Below are 23,353 nucleotides of genomic sequence, written 5' to 3' on the forward strand. Positions count from 1 at the left end.
CTGCATCGCACTGCGATAATGCGAATGATTTTTGCAGACATCTGAGTTTGTCTTCAAAATATCTCGTATTCGTAGGTGTGCAATTTCATTCGCTCGCCCCGAATTACAGATATTGTCAGAAGACATCGCCTACTCTCCGACCTGACAGCTCTACTTCCAATGTTCAGCCCATGAGAAGCAGTTTCTTCAGGCAGTAGTTCCCTGTCTTCATTACTGGAAGCGCTCCGCTTTTATTGCAACTACGATCCTCCACCTCACCCGGACAGCAATCAATAGCGGTTTAGCGTTCTCAGTCTTTGTAGCACAGGTTCAGAATCTTGAGAATCCTTCTCTCGGTTCAGCTGTGAAGACGTAGGTTGCATTTTCTGTACACCTTCGTCTTCAACGTCACATAGTGTTGTTTCTCCTTACCCGAGAATCAACTATACTATGAGATATCTTGCCATCAAGGACCTCGTCTCTAGAAGGCAATTGACTTTCGCCTGTTGGGCACATGCCTTAAGAGAGTCATCACCTTGCCTTCTGGCATCGGTGACGAACAAATTATTTGTTTAGTCTCTTGGCATAAAACCCTGTTAAGGCGAAGGTCACGTGACTTGCTCGGGTGCTTGGACAACTTGCCTCCTACCGAACGCAGTCAGTAGGCAGCTGTCAGAGCGCCCAAGTCTGTTACGAACTTCGCTGTGGACTTAGTTCGGTTTGTTCCATAACAATCTTTTCTTCGTCCTAACGGCTTGTCACAGTACCCATACCATCGACACCCACCATTGAGTGTCGGTGTCCTATCCACTACCGAGAACAACAACTTCGCTGCAGACGGATAGACCAGTTATGGGTACAGGACATCACCGAAGTCGAGAAGAGGGATAGGTCATACGACAATTCCCTTCTTTTCCTCTGAGGTAATTGCATGACTTTGCCTGCGAAGTCAAGCATCCAGGGGATGGGGATTCGTGACGCTCGATTTCGTACCGAATTCGTAGCGAAGACTCTGAACCCTTCGGTTCCTGACGATCGGTTAGAGTCCTTCACAATCCCCTCCCTAATGGGCTTCAACGCCTTCGATGCGAAGGAGATGCTGCTTTGTCCTGTGAAAGCGCGACCGCGCTTTCTGAAGAAACTCGACATCCCAGGCGGAGTGTTGAAGACTCTTCGTCAGCACCAAGATGACCTAGAAGTAACAATCCCTTCGAGTTACACCAGAACTTCTCCGTGGCGCAGGCTGAAGGCAGGGGTCTGGTACAACCAGACCACTGGCACCTCCTTCTACCTTTTGGATATTGCCCCACCAGGTCCTTGGATCGTTTTCCTTAGGACCCGTGGTGGCTGCTCAACACGTTGTCTAGCTAACCCAGACCCATAGCAGGCTGAACAGCATCGAGTCCTGTGTGACTGTAAGAATAGATAAGTGAATGAGAGAGTGACTGGCTTCTCTTCCTATCTTTTTCTACCCCTCTACCTGTGGGTAGAGGGATACGGTCATCACCTTGCTGGATAAGGACGAGATGCCGGTGAGCTACTCGACAGAGCCCCATCCTATCCCTTTCACTAGGGATGGGAGCGAATATCCACCACTTCCTCCTACAAGGGGGGGAAGTGGATGCCAACAAGAGACAAACCATAAACGTTGTTGCCTCTTGCAAATAGGACTTGTTCTTGTTTGCTGTACGAAGAGATACGCTTGCCTCTCTCTTAGTACTTGGTCCAGAGGTCTGACCATTGATCCTGCGGTGCACACCCCGATCAATCGGAGAGAGCTTGGACCCTCCCTCGCTCTTACGACCAGGGAGGCTTCCAAGGTTGGGCGAACACCAGTCTGTTCACAAAAGACTCAGATTCCACCCACCAAGAAGTGAGTCTTCCTATTGTAAAAGGACCGAAGGTTTGTATGCCGTGTCGGAACAAATGACAATTTGTCCAAAATTGCATTTTTCCTAACTATACAAACCTGAGGGCCTTTTACACATAGCCCCACCTCATGCCACCCCTCACTCTGCAGTTTTTTGCTTGGGCCAAAGCAAAAGTGATTTGTTTACCTACCCAGTCGCGCTGCGCGCGCCTGTCGACAAGCAGTTAACTACCGAAACCCCTTGTTCGAAAGCTTACGACCTATCCAGCTGCCGCTAGTACCTTCCTATTGTAAAAGGACCTCAGGTTTGTATAGTTAGGAAAATGCAATTTTGGACAAATTGTCATTTTTCTATGATGTTTCAACTGGTAATGATATGTAATACTATTTTGTTTTATGTATTCTGCACTACTCAAATTTTCTCTTGTTCTTTGTGACAGTAATCTTGCTGTGTGACATCGTGAATGGGTTGTGATGTTGTGAAGGGGTATGTAACGTCATGGGTTCTGCCAACTGCATAGTTGTCGCTGCTCTGAGGGTCTATTTCTTCGATGATAATTTTTTCTTTGAAATTAGTTGCTATTCATCACGTATACATGTCCTGGGGAGGCCATCTGTTACTGTAGATGCTCTGTTTAGCCATCTTCGCTGTCACCAAGACCCTTGACTTGAGCTACAGTCCAATGTCGTGATGTCATTCTCATACGTCTCTCAGCCTCTGACGTCAGATGCGCGGGCGTGAATCCTCCAGTTATGATCCTTCTCTCGCTGAGGCCGTCCGAGGCGTTTGTTCAAGCGGTCTTCAAGAGGCTGGACTGTTTTGCGAGAGAGGATTTCTGCTGTATCTACAAAGAAGAAGAGGTCAGAAACGGAGTGTCTCTTGGGTCTCTTCCCCGACTCTTGCTAGTAAGAAATCTCGTAGAGAGAGGAGTTTCACTCTCTCTCCTACTTCTCCTCCATTACCACCTCGCCATCGTGTCAGATGTGGGAGGATCAAGGACTTTTTGAGTTTTGTCTTCTGTGAGTGAAGAAGTGCATCACCTTCTACCCACACAGAACCATGTCTTTCCTGTGCACATCCGTGTTCGGCAAACGAGAGGAGTGCTTCACCATCTGCCCCACAAGGTCGTGTTTCTTCCCCACACTTTCGTGTTTGTGAGTTTGGCAGTGGAACTAATGGAAGGAAGGCATTCTCAGAGCAGTCTTCTTCATTGGTCTGTGTACATCATTCACTGCTCGTCCACGTACTTGACCATCGCTTGTCCACGTACATGATTGAGTGTTCTCACTGATGTTCCAACTTGTATCGCTCCACACGACACAAACATGTGTACTGGTGTCATCACTGGGTCAGTGTATGTGGTTCATTGCTCGTCCACGTATTTGTCCATTGTTTGTACATGTACATGATTCAGCACATTTCCAGCTGCTCGATATGTCTTTTCATGAATGTGTAGTGCTATGCCTACATCTGTACACCACTTCCATCAACGTATACCCAGCGTACACATGTGTAAGTGTCCACATACATGTACCATTGCCCACTCCATGTACCAAGTTCACGTACGTGTTTCAATCAAACGCCTCGTCCAGTTCTTCTCTTCAAGTTACATTGTGCTTGGAAGCATGGTTATTTTGACAATGATGATGACCTGCCAAAAGATCATTCAGAATGTCTGTGCCAATGCTAGTCAATGGATTCATTCAATCAAGTCATCTGGCCTTCTTTGGGATTCAGGCCTGCTTTTTGGTTAGATACTTGAGATCTAGGTCAGACACTTCGGGGAGAAGGAATGTAAGAAAATGCTAGCCTTTCTATTTAGTCTAGCCTAAGTAATGCATTCTTACCTGGCAAGTAGCTAACACGACCTAGCCTAAGTGGGTAAGGCCTTAGCCTAGCCTAGATAATTCAGCAACGGGATCAACAGCTTTACGTGGCTTCCAAACCATGTCGAGAGTGAACTTCTATCACCAGAAATGCTGCCATCTTGGACGCTTCCAACTCTGGAATAAATGAGAAAGATGAAAAAGCCTCCCCCTTCCCGGGAATCAAATTAACTCCCGAAGAAGGGGCGACATTACAAAAATCAGCCTGGGGTCCCCCCGATACTTCCAGCAACGAATCAATTGAAAAGGAAGGAGACACAGGCACAACACTACTATTGGGGGGTGAATACTGCAGGAGACGAAGCATCGGGAAGTGGCAAAAAAAAACCTCCCCATGTAGGAAGAGTTGAAAACCCTTCGATGCTCTCTCTTGCTATTAAAACGACTTTCACTGCTCTTTAGGCCTTGCCCGGCATTCCTTGCAAGGATTTGTTTATAATAAAAAAATTAGAAAGGCATCTGCTAAACGTGATGTGGGGATCGTTGCTGCCGAAGCCAAAAAATAGAACACAGAAAACCTGGAATGCCGGGGCACACACGTTGATGAGGCCAAGAAGGAGCAGAAAGAAGCCATAATATCAGTCACACACACACACTAAATACAAACGAACGGGCAATGAACCGGGTAAAAGGCCGAGAGAGGTCAACCACGACTCTCGCCCAGGCGGTTAAAGAAAAACAAGACTGATGCAGTGGCGTAGGTGCGTGGTCCTTGACCACTCTTCACCCAATATACGCATGCGTTGCCAGATATCACAAGATTCCTTGCTTTCTTCTGCTTTTTAACCAGATCCAGCTAGGTGCTAGAAATGATCCTATCGTTAAGACCGAAGGTTTGTTCGCATATGAACAACTGATGTTATAAGTTTCATTTTGGCTAGAATTAAAATGCAAAACAGTTAACCTAGTGCTGATGTGCAATCTTCTGACATCCAAATGTTTGAGGTCAAATTCATTCCTGCTTTTTGCTTGACATTTGCATTCAAGGTGTATCAGTTTTTGTTTTCTACTTCCTCAGTTATTTATCACCTCTTATCACTTGCCTTTCTTTGTAGGCTGATTTCCCTTTGAGCCCTCTAGGGTTTATAGTCTGTTGACTTTGTCTATAAAGGCTTTCAGCTTTAAAGAAATAAACACACCACAAAGGAACAAAGGGTACTTATCCAGATCACAGTTGGTCCAGCACTTGCACTGTAGAATACTCAAATATGGATGGTATAGTGTTTGTATTTCCATAGGAACAAATACAATTTTTAATATCTTTACTTTTTCTAAGTCTACCAACCAGAAAACCTTTTTTTGTTTTTGGAGTTCATCAAAAACTGTAGCCTTATCCCTGAGGCTGAAGGAAAACGTGCTCAATGCTAGCAGGTAAAAGAGGGCTGCATAGTACAGTAGTACTTCAGACTTGTTTTAAATATGAAACAAATATCTTCAAAAATATAAACGCTCCCTCCCTCTATCTCAAGTTTGCTGTCACTGCATGACAAATGATTTTGTTAATTGTTTATTTTGCTGACAATGGTTAATCTATATCATTTCACTTGGCTCAATTAACACTTTTTTTATTGTTTCTACTTTGTATTTTTCATATTTTATCATTGTTAAATTTATTGTGAAGTTCCCTATTTTTTATGTGAATTTTTATTGTTGCTTTTACATACAAAACAGTAATATTTTAAATCTCCTTTTCTCTCCTCGACAGGTAAAACGCTCCCTCATTCAGTCTCAAGTCAGCTGTACCTAACGTCACTGTGGTGATGTAAGATTTTGTATTGAAATGCTTTGTTCTTTTATTTATTGTGTTGAGTATGGTTATAATCAAACTATATATTGTAAATGAAAAAGCATATTAATACAGTTTTTCATGTGGACACAGTAGGCCATCAAATGCAAGATAAACGAGATAATCGGAATGTTCGACATAAGAAATGTAAAACAAATGAGCTACCACGTAATTCCCTCTCAACCTGCATAACTATCAGTTTACATCCCTGTTAGCAAGTTCAACAAACATCTGTAGCTTGCACTATAGGAAACTAATAAATAAAAGGCTCTGATTTGTTGATTTGTAGTATACCAGGGAAAAATACAAATTACATATATACAATATCGTCATATTCTGCAGTAGAGCCATGTGGTTTTATGCATGACACTTACCTGGCAGGTATATATATAGCCCTGAGATTTTTTCATCGGAGGATGAAGAAGCTATCCTATAAAGAGGAAGAGGATTTCTCGTCCTTTAGGAGTAACTAGCGGTGCGGTGAGCGTGTTTCTCCTATTAGAGGAACTCCGCTGCGTAGACCTCAGGATCGCTCTCCTCTCTGTTTTAGCCCAGTGCGTCCTCGATCTCCTCCGCATCAGGAGTCTCGTAAGGAAGCGGAGACGAAGGAAGTTCTGCGGGACATGCAGGAGAAGTTAGCAGTGATTGTCAAATCATGGGAAAAGCCCGAACAACCTTCGGTTAGACGTAAGGACTCGTCTCTCCCGGTTAAGTCCTCCAAGAGGACGCAGGACGTGCAGCGTAAAGCCCCAGGACCGGCCGTGGGCATCCCTTAAGAAGGACGAAGCTTCGGCAGTGCAGGACGCAAGAGGAAGAGTGATGGACACATGGTGGACGCATACGTTAAGGAGGACGCAGGACGCAGGCGGCAGCAGGTGGAAACTTTTTCTCGACAAGGAAGAGAGGAGCTTTACAAGGAGGCAGTTCCGCATTCGCTCTCTAAGCAGACTGTGCATAAGGATCCCGCTTTGGAGAGTCATCAGGATCTTGGTTTTTCAAGATATTTCTTCGCAGGAGGAAGAATTTGTTTAGAGTGCGGAAGAGGACAAGAATGTGGAAGCTCCTTCCTCGGACTACAAGAGACTTACAGAGTGCCTCCTTTCTTTGTTTGAAGGAGATTTTCAACCTTCAGGCCCTCCATCTCCTTTGTCTCAATTTTCGAAGATGAAGACACCCAAGAAATCGTCCTTTTTGAAAATGACTTTGTCGATTTCAGCCAAGAAAGCCCTTCAACGTTTTAATGAGTGGTTGAAGGAGAAGAGAGAGTCTGGGAAGACTTCTTTTGTGCGTTTCCTCCGGCCAAGTTGGCTTCGAAGGTCTGGTGTTTGGTACGCTACAGGGGAAAGTCTTGGCCTGGGAGTTCCTGCCTCCTCCCAGGGAGACTTTTCCAATGTAGTGGACAGCTCCCGTAGGCATGCATTACACGCAGCCAAAGTGTGGTGGACTTCTCAGAGTTCGACCATTACTCAAGGGTATTTATCGGGACTTTTTAAGTTTTTAATTTTCTTGACTGGTCGTTGGGGCTTTGGCTCGGACTTCAGAGATGGGAGATTCCTCAGACTCCGAGTTACCCTAGAAAAAGTATCATGTCCTGTATGGATAAAGCCTTGAGGGATGGAGCTAATGAACTGGCTTCACTGTTTAGAGCAGGCGTTTTAAAGAAAAGACATCTTTTGTGCTCGTTCGCTGCGAAAGGAGTCTCGAACGCGCAAAAGTCGGAGTTGATGTTCTCCCCACTTTCAGGACAGCTCTTTCCACAGGATATCATTAAGGACATCTCGCTCTCCCTTACTCAGAAGGCTACACAGGATCTACTGACGTCTTCAGTAAGGAAGTATTTACCCTCTAACGTAATGAAGAAGACTCCGAAGGAAACAAGAACATCACAACAGCCCTTTCGGGGTAGGACTTTTTCCCGACCAGCCTTTAGAGGGAAAAGAGTTCCGGCCAAAAGAGGTTCGAAAACCTCAACCAAGCAATGATTCAGAAGTCCTCCAGACGTGTGTTGGGGCCAGACTTTTAGACTTCTGGGAAGTCTGGCAAAGCAAAGGAGCGGATCCTTGGTCTGTAAGTGTAGCGAAGGAAGGCTACAAGATCCCCTTCTTAAAGAAACCACCTCTCGCTACAGCTCCGAGAGCCCTAGGGGCTCATTACATCGATTTAGAGAAGAGAGAGGCTCTTTGGCATCAAGTTGTCAGCATGTTAGAGAAGGGAGCCATAGAACCGGTTCTGGATCACGAATCCCCAGGTTTTTACAACCGTCTTTTTCTAGTACCGAAGTCATCAGGAGGTTGGAGGCCAGTACTGGACGTAAGTCAGCTAAACTTGTTCGTAGAAAAGACCAAGTTTACGATGGAGACGAACAATTCAGTACTGGCAGCGTACGACCAGGGGACTGGATGTACCGCAAAATGGACCTTTCAGGGATGCGTATTTCCATATTCCGATTCATCCAAGGTCCAGGGAAATATTTGAGATTCGTGATCCCAGGAACAAGATTTATCAATTCAGAGCCCTTTGCTTTGGTCTTTGCACGGCCCCTCAAATCTTTACAAGAATGATGTCAAACGTGGCGAAGTGGCTTCATTTGTTAGGAGTCAGTCTCTCTCTACCTCGACGATTGGCTCATAAGAGCACAATCAAAACAGCAATGTCTGGAGGACACGGACATCACATTGGATTTAACTCAGCAGCTGGGTCTGATGGTAAACCTGAAAAAGTCACGGTTGATCCCCTCTCAGGAGCTAGTTTATTTGGGGATTCTGATATCCTCAGTGACTTTTCGGGCTTTTCCGTCACCCGAAAGGCAGAACCAGTTTTTTTGTTGCCTTTTCCGGGAAAGTGGCCAAGAATTCCTATTGAAAGACCAATGCTCGGCGAGAGAGTGGATGAGCCTGCTGGGGACACTCTCTTCGTTAGAGCGGTTCATTTCCCTAGGGAGACTTCACATGAGCCCTTACAGTTCTTTCTGAACAAAGTCTGGCCAAGAAGATCGCAACCAGATTCCTTCCTTCCTGTTTTCCAATTCCTTTGAAGATAAAAGAGGAACTAAAGTGCTGGCTAGCCCAGGAAGGTTAGCAGAGGGTATGCCACTCCAGCAGAGACCCAGACCTGTTATTTATTTTCCGACGCGTCAGACGCAGGCTGGGGAGCGACGCTGGGCCCTCGAGAGAGTCAGGCCTTTGGAACGAAGAAGAGAAAGCTTGGCACATAAACAGGAAGGAACTGATGGCGATCTTCTTGGCTCTGAAAGCGTTCAGACCGTGGATCAGCGGCAAAGTGGTGCAGATCAACTCGGACAATACCACAGCTCTGGCATACATACGGAAACAAGGAGGGACCCACTCGTTTTCTCTTTGCAACTTAGCGAATGGAGATTCTTCTGTGGTTGGAGAGAGAAAACGTCACCCTGCTCACCAGTTCATTCAAGGGGAGAAGAACGTCAGAGCGAACCTGTTGAGCAGGGAGGGACAAGTGCTTTCCACGGAGTGGATATTGCATCATCAAGTATGGCTAGAGGCTGTGGAACCTTTGGGGCAGGCCAGTGGTGGATCTTTTCGCTACCGCAACGACGAAGAGGTTACCGAACTACTGTTCTCCAGTCCCGGACCCTCTTGCAGTTCGCAGTAGATGCCTTCCTACTAGATTGGACGGGGCTAGACGCGTACGCATTTCCCCCTGTTCAAAATTTTAGGAAGGGTAATGAAGAAATTCAGAGAAAGTCAGGAACTCCCAGGCCAAGACTTTCCCCCATAGCGTACCAAACACCAGACTTCGAAGCCAACTTGGCCGGAGGAAACGCAAACGAAGTCTTCCCCAACTCTCTCTTCTCCTTCAAACCACTCATTAAAAAAACGTTGAAGGGCTTTCTTGGCTGAAATCGACAAAGTCATTTTCAAAAAGGACGATTTCTTGGGTGTCTTCATCTTCGAAAATTGAGACAAAGGAGATGGAGGGCCTGAAGGTTGAAAATCTCCTTCAAACAAAGAAAGGAGGCACTCTGTAAGTCTCTTGTAGTCCGAGGAAGGAGCTTCCACATTCTTGTCCTCTTCCGCACTCTCAACAAATTCTTCCTCCTGCGAAGAAATATCTTGAAAACCAAGATCCTGATGACTCTCCAAAGCGGGATCCTTATGCACAGTCTGCTTAGAGAGCGAATGCGGAACTGCCTCCTTGTAAAGCTCCTCTCTTCCTTGTCGAGAAAAAGTTTCCACCTGCTGCCGCCTGCGTCCTGCGTCCTCCTTAACGTATGCGTCCACCATGTGTCCATCACTCTTCCTCTTGCGTCCTGCGTCCTGCACTGCCGAAGCTTCGTCCTTCTTAAGGGATGCACTGCGTCCTGGCTTACGCTGCACGTCCTGCGTCCTCTTGGAGGACTTAACCGGGAGAGATGAGTCCTTACGTCTAACCGAAGGTTGTTCGGGCTTTTCCCATGATTTGACAATCACTGCTAACTTCTCCTGCATGTCCCGCAGAACTTCCTTCGTCTCCGCTTCCTTACGAGACTCCTGATGCGGAGGAGATCGAGGACGCACTGGGCTAAAACAGAGAGGAGAGCGATCCTGAGGTCTACGCAGCGGAGTTCCTCTAATAGGAGAAACACCGCTCACCGCACCGCTAGTTACTCCTAAAGGACGAGAAATCCTCTTCCTCTTTATAGAGATAGCTTCTTCATCCTCCGATGAAAAAATCTCAGGGCTATATATATACCTGCCAGGTAAGTATGCATAACACTTTATTGTATCATAACAATATCCTTTTTTTACTGCAGGTTATTCTCTCAATTAGGAGGATCTGTCTCAATTGGGTAGTCTTGGGTTTTTAGTGGCCTAACCTTTCCCAGCATACTGTAATTGCCTTTTTGGGCTAATTGTAAGGAGCTATGGAAAAACCCATATGTGGGGCACTGTCGGTATTATTTACGGATCTTTGCAGCAATCCTTTGGCCCCTAACTGCAACTCCTTTCATTCCTTTTACTCTAACTTTATTCATAGTCTCTTTCTTCCAAAGTACTTTCCACCCTCTTCTAAGAATTTTTGCTAAGTGCAACTGTGAGGCTTTCCTCCTGTTACACATTTCAATCCTTTTACTGTCAATTTTTGTTTCAGTGCTGAATAATTTCATAGGTCACAGTGCTTGGCCTATAGCCTATATTCTATATTGCTATGGATAAAATTTTGTGTAGACAATTTTTCAAACAAACTTTTCTTCCATTAAGTTGCCACCTTACTCCCAAACATTTCTCTAAGCTTAGGGGTTTAGACAGCATGAATAACTTTATGCATGATTGCAAGACGTAATGCATTTTCCGCATTATGAACTCATTTTCTTTCGAAGAGGGACTTATCATGAAATTTTATTATGAAGAAATATATTTTAAATATATTTTGTCTAAGTTTTAAGTATGCATTCTTTTTGTTTCCACACGAATTTTAATTATGTAAGTATCTTTTCTTTTCTCTTAAAGACCACTTTTATCATCATCATCATTATTATTCAGAAGATAAACCCTACTATTTTGAACAAATTTGTCAGCAAGGCACATTTACATATTAATGCTGCTATTCAGCAAATCTGGTCACTCTTGGAAGGAAAGAGGATCAGGTATCAATCAAGAAAGTAAAAGGTCTTTGTTAAAATTAAACTCAAGAAAAATTGGCAGATCATCCTTTGATGGTCCACATCATATAAATGTTAATATTATGAAACAGAAATCTCCACTATGATCCAGTTAAATCTAGAGAGAAAATATCTGGTAGAGGCAGACATCCACACTGGAGAACAGTAGTATAGTAGAGAAGACAAAGGCTAAAAATAGGTTATGTTAATTTTATATTAAGTTTATAAGATGAGTATCCCGTGTGAATGATATGGCCCAGATAGAATCCAGATGACCATTCTCGTGAATACCTGTGGGGCTGAAGAGACCAAAGCAAAGCACCTTGAACTGGTACTCGCTCACTCCCAGAACAAATCAAAGGAACTTTAGACATGACTGATGTATTGGAATCTAAAAGTACACATCCTTCACGTCTGTCATCAATATAAAGTCGGACTTCCTGATGGCTGCTAGAACTGCAGGACACATCTTGAACTAGGTCTTCCTGATGAAAAGGTTCGGGAAGATAGGTCTAGACGTGTCTCCAAGTCCCCTATGCCTTTGCTACCATTAAGATCTGGCTGTAGAAACCTGGGGACCGATTCATCGGCAAACCCTGAACATATGTTCTTAGAAGAAATGGACAGTTGGAGAGAGGAGAAAGAAACTGGTAGGGAGTAGATATTCCACCCACAGAACATCTACCCAGGTCTGTGCTCCATGCAGCTGCCACGTTGGCTAATGGCACTCTCTCTCAGAGAGAGGGGGGTGGAGGCACCTCCTCTAGCCCTGCCCCTGCCTGGTCTATAAGGGTGGAGCTGAAAAGTGGAATATTGCCGAGTCTTCTTAGCATGATAAGACTGGCAGCCCCTACGAGGACCGGTCATAGCTTCAGATCTCTTGAGGGAAGGGTAAGCAACAGCATGAGATCTAGGTAGAGTTACAATGGCAAGTGAAGGACCAGAATACTAAACAGCCTGGTGGACCAGACAGTCATTATTGTCCCTTATTCGTCTGGCCACTGCAGCCTCAACTTTCTCCTTATGAAAGAGAGATGGAGATGCTAGAATTGTTCCATTCCTAAGTGCTTAGGTGGAACCAGGGTCAACAAAATTTAGGGCAGAATCTTCTCTTCAGCAGCCAATAAGCCTACATATTGCTGTTAGGTGGGCCAGGTACAAATAGTCTTGCCACCGGACTGCAAGTCAAGAATCGTGGCACACTCTTGTGTCACTAGACATGGCCACTGAGGAAATTTTACAGACTGTAGTGGACTCTTTGATCCACTTGCCTAGTTGTAACATAATGTTACAAGTTACGTAGAAGCGCCTGAGTCATGGAAGAGGAAGAGGGAGCTGCTACTTATATGACCTGCTAGACCGCACCAAGTTTTCCCATCGACAGACGAGAGAATTCACTTGGTTAAGGACACAGTCAGTATAGTTAGAACATGACAACCCCAACGATGCCTTCCTCTCTTTCTTGAGCACAACAAGGGCTTTGAGACCAGAAGGAAAATCTGAACTGGTACGTAGCCACAGCCTCTTCTTTTAAATCGTACCCACAGATGAGTTCCACCACTTCTGCAAAAGTAGTTAGAAGTTCTAGGTTGTCTACATCAACAGGAAGAGGACCTTCTGCTTCTAGGCTACAAGAACCTCAATCTGGTCTGTCCACCAACTCGGTGGCATCCCATGTATCTTTATTTACTACGGGAACATAAGAACTTTTAATTATTTACTACTACTAGAGCATAAGAACAGTCAGGGCCTAACACTTTAGGTACGTATACGTATTGTTATAATGAACAAGAAGTACCTCTGAGAGCATGGCCTGTGTGTTACAGAAGAGGATGGCTGTAGTTTTTTCCGTAACCGAGAAACATTCTCTTTACACGGAGAATGGTTACAGCCATGCTCTCCATCCCATGGACTTTTTGTTCTAAGAGAGGGGCTATCCTGATTATGAGAATGTTCCCTTAGGTGTGAAGTTGACTTCTTTACAGCTGCATTGACATCTTTCCTAATGGTCATGGTCTTAACCCTCATGTCTTCAGCAGGGTGAGCAGATGACAGAATGACAGCATAGATCTCTGGCTCTTAGAGATTTCTCTTGTAGAGCGCATTATCGCACAATAATCAGGAACTGGGCAATGCTCTTTAGAAGTTAAGGTAAAAGACATATGGCTGTGAGCCTTTACAGGCGCACGCCCATCTCCAACCCTGGCCGTAGACATGAAGCAGAAGTCACAGACACTGATGCTGTAGAGACTGACATGGTGGCAGACACTGGGAGACAGGAAGACAAGAGGTGGGACAGTAGGTTCCCAAAGGTGGGCTCCCCAGGAAGGCATAGTCCCATCCCTGAAGCAACAGTACAAGGGGAAGCTGCCTCCCTCCTAATTTGGGGGGAGAGTGTCTCTTTCTCTCTCTCTCTTTTCTCAAAAAGAAAGAGGCAGCTAAATCAGTCACTAGATTTCCCAGACCCTTCCTAAAACTATCTAGAGGCAAAGCAATAGAAGAATGAGGAGTAAAAGTAAAATCTTCCCGTGGTGATGATGCAACAAGAACCAAATCTGGTGAAGGAGACCAGAAAAAGAACAAGAAGGAATGGAGTCATTCAATGCCATTGGAAGCACAAAGCTTTTCAATAATGTATTAGCCAATTTCTTCTTACCAAAATGCTTCCATTGCTCCAGAGACCAATCAATTAACTCTGAACAGGTGTTACTTAAATTGCAATCATTAGATCTGCATCTGCTAAAAGTTAATTGAGGATCAGTTTCAAGAGGCAAGATAATGAAAGCAGGGATTGTTACCTACCCAAGGACACCTCTGAGGCAAAGCCTTCTTCGATGTTTCATGGCTTTGCATTTCTCAAATGCAAATACATGCAGATAATCATAATACATCACAAAATTCATAAACAAGAAGCAGAATGGAAAACCAGAACACCAAGGTGTAGAAAGAACAACGCAAGTCTTGTTTGAAGACCGTTAAAAGATAACTGGCGACTCATGGCATATGCGAAGTGGAGAAAAGGTCAGGCTCCACCTACTCTCTTCCCCCCTATTGGCTGATACACTGATGCCCTAAGCTTGTTCTATTTTTAACCAGATCCAGCTACACTAGAGAGGTTTTCCCAACACATGAAGACCAGGTTTGTTCTGTATACAAACAAATATGGATTATGTTAAAAAAGCCTTTTTTTTTAACCATTGTAGAATTGCTAAAAAAAAAAAAAATTATTTCGAGGTAACCCCACACAGTTTTTCACCATGTTCACTTCCTTTTCCTGAAGGACATTGCCCACTGGTCCTTGGACCCTTTTTTCCTTTGGTCCAATGGTGGCTGCCCATCAAGTTAGGTAGCTCGTCCAGTGCCCCCAGCAGGATAGTTTGTATCTTACCCAAGATGATTGTGTTAGGGAGATGGCTGGTCTCCTTTCTTCCTCCTACAGGTAGGTTGACGATAAGACATGTCATAAGCTGGAACTGGTCTCATACAAAAGTGTGTGGCAGCCATACTGGTTGCAGTTATTTAATTTGTTCCTCTACAATGAACAAATCTGCATCTCAGTAGCACTTCCTCCTCTCTCTAACAAGGGGAGTGTGTATTAGTAATAAATCCCTGTGGTCTGTCATTTGTTAATTGAACAGTTAGTTCCTTTCACCTTTCACAAATGCTATGAATCTGGACATGTCTCATTGTGTTTAATCCCAGAAGGTTGAGTTTTTAGATACTCATTTATCTATTCTCTCACAAGCTCAGACCCCTTCTTTAGACCTCGATCTTCTCGGAAGGTTGGTCAGATGGGCTGAAACCCCATTCAAATGACAAATTTTTAATCAATTTGTATTTTTCATAGCTAACAAACCTGAGGTCTTAAAGTTCTATCCATCCCTCATCCGTCATGAGGTTCCAAGCCTGGTCAGTGACCAACATCCACCTCGTATACGCATGAGTTGCCAGATGCCACAGATTCTTTGCTTTACAATCTCCGATTGTTTTAACTGGTTTCCAGCTGGCGCGCTAGAAGATTATCCTATTGTTAAGACCAAAGGTTTGTTAGCTAAGAAAAATACAAATTGATTTAAATATTTGTCAATTTGGGCCTGCTACTCACTACTTCAAGAAATATTGCAGACTACTTATTTAAATATTTAAGGCTTAAGGCCAAACTACAATGTGATATTTTAATCTGGAACGATGTGGTGTTTTTATCTTGATCTGGAACGATGTGGTATTTTTATCTTCGACACTTAGACACTTAAAAGTAGTAATGTGACAAAGGTTGAATTTTTAATCCCAGGTTTTGATTGCCCTAACTTCATTTATGGTCAGTCTGCTGAAGCCAGGAACTCATTCCTCTGATGTCCTATGTAGCCTGCACAGACTGTAACAGAACTATCCGGTGGTGACGAGTATGCCTGCTTAATCATCTCATGCGGCCAGAATGAAAAGGAGATCTTGGAACTTCCATTCTGGACTGGCTGGTGCTATTAGTCTACAACACCTTGGCCTCAGGTTTAGAATCCTTTTCTGCGGATCACTCTCCACCAATTCATTCAGGAGAAGAATGAAAACGTAACAAATCTGGCATCAGGAACCAAGGGATTTTGAGTCTTACCTGCGAATTCCAAGACAAATTCGAAGGCCTGGTCAGTGACCAACATCTACCTCGTATAAGCATGAGTTGCCAGATGCCACAGAATCCTTGCTTTACAATCTTTGATTGTTTTTAACCAGTGTCCAGCTGGCACTAGATTATCATCCTATTGTTAAGACCGAGGGTTTCTTCCCCTGCATGAACAATTCAAGTTTAATTTCTCCCGAAAGAAAATTAACAACGTAAAAACTTGAATCAAATTAATAGATTCATAAATAGCAAAAAGTTGACCACATCTTTAAAAATTGCTGGATGCAACTTGTCAACAAGGTGGAGACGGGACACCTTGCAATGCAATAAAGAATCCTGCCAGGTTTGCCACATTAACTGGGGAATGGGTATTGGAGAAAGGAAAGATTAAATAAGGAAGGTACTTTTCTGATAATCCACCAAGTAACATTTGCTTTCTCTTCAGCCTGTCTTTCACACACTTCAAAAACCATGAGTGGAAGAAAAGGGGGGGAATTAATCATATCCCATGGTACGGTGGCACAGTCCAAGGGTAAACGAGACAAGAAGAAAACCCTAGTGGTAACTATTTCCAGTAACTCCCTGGTTTCTGAAAACTTGGTTGCAACATATTTAATGGGTTTACCTAAACATAGTATCAGAAAATGTATGAAGTATGACAGTAGACCACTTAAATACTCAGAAAAGGAGTGAAGGACATTTGTGACAAAAGGAGATACATACGTATCTGAAGGGAGGTGTCAAAGAAATAAAGTCAATCTTTACATAACAGCAGGCCCTATTTTTAAGGAATCAATGCATTAGCTGCACTAAATCTTTGCAATCTGAGATAATATCTAGTGAAACTATAATGGTTTGCATCTTTAAATAAATGCATTCTGTGCTATAATTGCTTGTATTTTCATATAAATGTATATTGAATTCAAAACTGTCAAGGTCTCCATAGTTTTTTTTTCTTTCACTAGTGTGTCCAGTACAAAACCGACAGTCAACAAGAACTGCGGAAACTTGAGAAACTCATAAGCAACATGATGAAGCACATGGCATCAGGAGAAAGATAACCGAAGGATTTGTACCCAGAATCTTAGGCTACATTTTTTGTATGATACTGAAAATAAAATGCTCTAAAATATTTAAATTATTTTGTCTTTTTGTTTAGATATAAAGATGTAAGTAGCACCATCCATTAATAACATATAACCAGATAAAATATAAGTAGCACCATCCAAACACGTAACCATGACAGACTCACTTTTACTTGAAACATGGAATGCTTTTTATTACTGAACTTGGTATAACCCAGGTCTAACACAAAATCATTCTAGTTTCAGCATGCATCATTAAATAATACTGTCTTAACTATAATATTGTACATGTACTTAACCTATATATGACAATATATACATACCTATATGTACATACAAAAGATTAACAGTAATAGTTGGCTGCAAGTCCTTCTAAAATTACCCTTTCCCAACCATAAGTTACAGTTCAAGTTGTTATTTAAAGTAGTTTTTCCCAACCAAACAAACTATTATCCACTTTTGAAAGCTTTAGAAACCTACAGTTCCTGAAGGTAGTCTTAAAATGCAGTATGAAAGAACGTGTTTTCCATAAGAACAAAGGCATAATTTTCTTTTTTTAAAATAGTCTTCTATAGTTTGCTTGAAGGGGAAAAATTGATTTTCTGTTATCAGTTTCAAAACATTTCTCCAAACCCATCATCAAATGCCTGCTTGAGTTACTTCCTCCCACTGTGTTTTACAAGGACCCGACTTCTACATCATTCTGTTGGGAATTAAGTAATGTTAATTTTAAACAATCTAAGCTATTTACAAGAAAAAATTTGCTCTGTATAGGAAAAAACTGGTCAACTATGAAAATTGATTGCTTCAATTCTTGTCTTGAAGGGAATATAGCATAAAAAGAGTACCAAATGTACTTGGTTGTATGGCATACATTTCTCCTTAATTTACAGTATGTACTGTAAATAGAGGCATGCTGATACCATAAGGCCTCAATTATATTAGCTCAGACCCTAGGGTTAAAGGCATCTGCTTCAATGTAATGTCATTTAACCAATGTTTAATATTTCTCTTGTTAGGACACCAAAAACTTTTAACTTTTAAATTTACGTAATCCTTGTTAAAAAAAATAATTTTTCCAAATTTATGTAACAAATGTCCCAAAATATTTTTCCTAATGACAAATTCAACTTCAGCAGATTGATTCTACAATTGCTCAAGTTTCACTGAATTTAGTGAGATCATCTTTGAAGTAGGAATTTTTTTGTCTGTAGATTACAAATTATAAAGCACTGCTTATTGTGTAGAAACTTGTATAAACATACCCTAAAGTACTGGTTTTCTCAGAAAATACTTTATATAATAAATATACCCTAGTGTGTAACTCCCCACGGCCTAAGTTAGTTCCATGGTAATGTGAATTTAATATTAATCCTTTAAGGGTGACCATAAAGTTACCAATGTCAAGGTATAGGGGCTGGGAGATCATGCTGAGTTGCGTGATAATTTGTTGTCTTAACAAGAGGAACAAAAGTGTCCTGCATTCATTTTTTTTACCAATAGTACTTTCGAATGTGCATGAAATTAAACCGTCTAAAAATGCCAATAACTATTTTTATTAAATTACTCAAAATTTGTCCATTGGTGTCATCCATAATAGCACTGTATTTTTTAAATCCATAAAACTCTGTTAAAATATTGTGAGCAATAATACTTTAGGTTGTGCTTACTTCAACAAAACGTCAGCAACAAACTTTATAGTTTCTATAAATACAGCAGTTTGTGAACCCTAAACTTACCCAGTCATATTTCAAAAATTCAGAACTTAGATACTTTAAATAATAGATTTTAAATTACAGTACATACTTCATTTTCTTTGCTCTTACCAAATTAATAAACAAATTTTGACTCACCAACTTGAAATTGTTCTAATGGATTATGTGAAATAATCAAATATATGAATTACCTGTCTGAGGAGCTTTATCAAATTACTTGTCTACTGACTTTTAGGGGGGAAAAATTCTTCTAAAATTCCCAAAGGAACAAACAATTGGCATAAATACTATAATTCAAGTTCTGCTGAAACAGCTACTTGACTTAGCAATGCTTACCAGCACAGAATTGGGAATGTCACCCAAGTCTTTCTTGTTAGCTGCTGGAATTATTACGGTTGTAAGTCCTGCTCTATGTGCAGCTAGAAGTTTCTCTTTGATACCCCCAACCTGAAAAATTTTAAAGATTTAATAATACTTGTCTTCACAAATATATAGGCTAACCCTTGTACTATACTGAAAAAATACAATAGAAATTGAATTTCAAAAATACCATAATCCTTTACTTTTTCTTCATTTGGGTTTCTTTTGTCTCTAATCAGGGCCAAACTTATGCCCTATTATTATTTAGTGAACAATTTACCAAAGAATCCTTCAATAATCCAGATGAAGCTCCCAAAAATACATGATATAGTATATAAATTTGTAAAAATTTGAAAAAACCTGCCCACTCAGCAGACATTTTTTTTTGGGGGCCCCAAGATGGGAGGGGTGTGGGGATGGTTAGATGGCTGGGTGTCATGGGAAAGAAGGGGTAGTAAGGCTGTGTAGAGAAGGGGTTGTTTTGGAAGTTGGGGAGCAGTTTTCTTGCCTGGGAGGAGAGTGGGGATGCAGTGTTGGATAGGTGAAGAGGGCTAGGTAGACATCTGAGTTACTACAGCTTGTTGGTATGCTTATGACTATATTTTACACTATTCTCATTTATATTTTTACTGTACTTTATCATTGTAGAGAGAGAGAAACAACAGTAATAAAATATCCTCATGTACAGTTGTGTGTATGATAATCATAATTAGTCAACTAAACTTGTAATGAAATACTATACAGTAAATCAAGCAAAAAAAAAAAAGCAAATGTGAACAATAACACTCATACTATGTAAGAGACTGTAAAAGTCATACAATTAAAGCTTCCCTTATAAGAGGTGTAATGGAAACTTATCATAATTCCAATAAAACAAAATTATCTACTTTTTAAGGGTGTTCCTAAAACAAATTTCCTTCGAAACAGCTGTCATAGAGAAATCCCATATGTACTAAAGATATAAACACAGGGTATTGTAATGTAAGACACAAATGTAGTTGGTTTCATTTTAGTAGACTGTACTAAGCTAGGCCTTCAACTTTGATTTACCAAACTTCTGGCTAAGTAACAATTCATAACCATCCCTTATACTTAACCACCACTTACCAAAGAACTGACAAATATTGGTTATGATGTTTACAAACTAATCAGCTTAAAGTTTGTAGTTTTACATTTATGTACAAAAAAATTAAAATAATAAGTCCAGTAATGCGTACATATATTTCTTTTAGCAACTAGAAAATTATTAACCTAATTCTTTTGCTACATGTAGTCGGTTCACTTAGGGTAGATTCTTGGGTGAGCTCTATGCCTCTAAGAGACGGTTTGTTTTGGAAGCCTCTGATGGCTAGTACCAGGAGGTAGGCAGCTCGCTCATGTCTCATATTTTCATCTGTAGCTTAGAAAACTAGCAATACGTTTATATTTCTTCAATTATCTCACGCTTTGCACAAGATAGGAAAATTTTGGTCATACTATAGGATTCATTGTTAATTGGACAACTAAATCATCTTTTTCTGAAATCATTAAGATAAACCCCAAAGAATTACGAGTAAAAGTGAAGAGAGAAGCATTTACTTCTTTATACATGCTTTTACTTATCATTGGATTTTGCATCATTCATGTGATGAAGATAAAGTAAAACTTGTGTTTTCACACAATAAATTCACCCTGAATACAATGGTGCTTTCAGATTTTAGATGCATGTGATATTTGAAGAGAAAATGAAGAATATGTATTATTATGTTGCATCCGTAAATGACAAGTTTAACAGTATTGCTGAGAGACCATGATCTGCAAGACATTGTTGCGTTGGTCGTCTCAGTTAGAGCTTTGAGTTGCCAATTAACGATATCGACAATATTCACTGTGTTATGTCGGTACATTTTCTGTAAATAAATACACACAATTCCCATTAAGTCTGTCAAACATTTTCAGTCCAGTATCATATATATGAGTACATCTAGACATTTGATAAAAAAAATAAGAATAATAATCGGATGGATGCATCTGGTATCTTAAGAGCCTTAGATCGGGGCAGGGGGAAATTCAGTCAAGGGAAGAAGTTGAACTCTATGGAAAGACATGGCATTCTTCAACTCGGCCTAAGCTTTTATAATCAGGTTGTTTCAGCATATTGTTTCTAATTTTCTTAAATGAGTATATTTTCAAACAAAAGATATCAAGAGACTTATTTGAGTGATATGAAATAATAATCTCAGTGAGGTAATAAACAAAAAAGTAAGACTGGTTTCCTTTCAGGCAGAGTCAAGTACGGATGCAACATAATAAGACATATTCTTCATTTTCTCTTCACATTATTACATGCATCTAAAATCTGAGAGCACCAGTGTATTTAGGGTGAATTTATTGTATAAAAACACAATTTTATTTTATCTTTATCACATGAATGATGCAAAATCCAATGATAAAGTAAAAACAGGTATACAGAATTAAATGGCTTCTCTCTCACTTTTACTTGTAATTCTTGTGTTTTATCTTAGTGATATAAGGAAAAAGATGATTTAAATTGTATAATTAATACCAAATCCTATGGTGCGACCTAACTTTCCTATCTTTTGCAAACGTGAAATAAATGAACTATAAACATATTGCTAGTTTTCTAAGCTATGGATGAAAATATGGGAAACTGAGCGAGACGCTTACCTCCCGATGATACCAGCTAATCAGAGGCCGCCAAACAAATGTCTCATAGGCATAGGGCTCACCCCAGAATCTACCTTAAGTGAACCAACTACAGTAGGCTCAGTATAAATTAACTCATTAATTAAAAAATCAGTTTCATTACCTTTATCCTACAAAAAGCTGCTGATTTTACCTTTATCCTACAAAAAGCTGAAGTTTCAATTAGAAAATTAGTTATAATTAGCTCCCAAATTAATAAAATAACACCATGCATTTTTCAGAACAGTGGCGGACAAGAACAAACATGAAAAAACATCCTCTGACAACGTGGTGGGTAGTTACAAAAGCTGCCTTAATTTGTATCATATTTATGTAAAAAATAAAAAATACCCTATCCACGTAATGATATTTTATATACACATTTTAAACATAAAAGCATGAACATTTATAAAAACTACACATTGATCACTAAATTTGATTGGCAGTGGTGGCTCACAAGAAAGAACATGAAAAAACATCCTCTTTGATAATGTGAAGGGCAGTTTCAAGAGCTGCCTTAGTATAATTTCTGTGCAGAAATGAAAATACCCTATACGTAATACATTTTTATACACATTTTAAACATAAAAGCATTAACATTTATAAATCGACGCATCCATAGCTAACTTTGCACATATGTAACTTGATATTTTGGCAGAGAACAGCGTCAGAGGCATATATTTTACCCTAATATGTATGAAATAACTCTCCATAAAATTTGTTAATATCATTTGCTTAACCTTTATAGTCTGCACGGCATTTCAACAATGTATGAACTCGCTAAGACATAAGTGCTAGCGGCGCAGTTTACCAAAAACTGTGCCGTAAAAATACCTTAAAATGTCTTATTTTTTTAATTAATATTTTTTTAAGAAAGCCGTAAAACCGATTCGCCACTAAGCGATTGCGCCGCTAACCGCAGGCCGCCTGTAAACGTCTACTATGATATTTATTTAACTCTGAACTTGTTTAATATAATTTATGTGCACTGTTTTGTATAATAAGGCAAGGTTAGGGTAGTAATGGGTGGTTACAAACGGATTAATCCATTTTCAGTTATTTCTTACGGAAAATATTGATTCAGATCTCAAAAATATCAAATTTCGAAGTCTCTTTTGGAACTGATTATTGTTGAGGTCCAAGGCTCTACTGTACAGGTCCATAGAAAAATCTGCAAATATGCGAATCTGCAAATCACAAGTCTTCATATAGCAGGGGTCAACTGTATGCACATAAATATTAAAGAAATTAACATTTTAATGATATTTGAGTTCACTCTAAAAACCCAATTTAATAAGACCAGAATCCTATCCATTTTCCAAGCTATTAAAGTCTTGCATCTCAAAAATGGCCATTGTGAAGAAAAGTACAAATAAAATGTAAAATACATACTGGTAAAACACACCACACCTTTTAGGGTGATTTCTCCAGTCATGGCCACATCAGAACGAACACAGCGTTTTGTCAAAAGAGAAACTAAGACTGAAATGATTGTGACCCCAGCTGAAGGACCATCCTTGCTAATAGCTCCAGCTGGAAAGTGCATGTGAATTTCTTCATCTTTCATAAAGTCCTTGTCAATCCGGAGCTGTAAATACATCATGAAATAAGAATTTATTAGACATATCAAGTAATGTGATATATAATGAGGTAATAATTTGTTAGAAATACCAAGTAATGCAATATACAGGCAATCCCTGGGTTATGACAGGTTTATTATCGGCACAATGAGGAGCTGATAATAGAGT

At 40.7% G+C, this 23,353-nt stretch overlaps 2 protein-coding genes and 1 long non-coding RNA gene across 4 annotated transcripts in view; 1 reads left to right on the forward strand and 2 right to left on the reverse strand.

The window, feature by feature from the left end:
* LOC135212070 (uncharacterized) overlaps nucleotides 1–17,242 on the forward strand; it is a 37,019-nt gene extending 19,777 nt beyond the window's left edge. The window contains exon 2 of the long non-coding RNA XR_010313814.1: nucleotides 16,726–17,242. This is a non-coding gene — a long non-coding RNA (uncharacterized LOC135212070). The remainder of the gene's footprint in view (nucleotides 1–16,725) is intronic.
* The window catches only part of LOC135212071 (signal recognition particle 9 kDa protein-like), a 223,467-nt gene that overhangs the window by 81,978 nt on the left and 118,136 nt on the right, over nucleotides 1–23,353 (reverse strand). The window lies entirely within an intron of this gene.
* The window catches only part of LOC135212336 (lon protease homolog 2, peroxisomal-like), a 42,110-nt gene continuing 41,756 nt past the window's right edge, over nucleotides 23,000–23,353 (reverse strand). Inside the window, exon 7 of one of the 2 annotated variants that reach the window (XM_064245743.1) lies at nucleotides 23,000–23,193. In XM_064245743.1, coding sequence (XP_064101813.1) covers nucleotides 23,183–23,193 — 11 coding nt within the window. In that variant the 3' untranslated portion in view covers nucleotides 23,000–23,182. The remainder of the gene's footprint in view (nucleotides 23,194–23,353) is intronic. The other variant, XM_064245742.1, reaches the window with a different exon arrangement.

Source organism: Macrobrachium nipponense, chromosome 40, assembly GCF_015104395.2.
Source record: "Macrobrachium nipponense isolate FS-2020 chromosome 40, ASM1510439v2, whole genome shotgun sequence".
NCBI lineage: Eukaryota > Metazoa > Arthropoda > Malacostraca > Decapoda > Palaemonidae > Macrobrachium > Macrobrachium nipponense.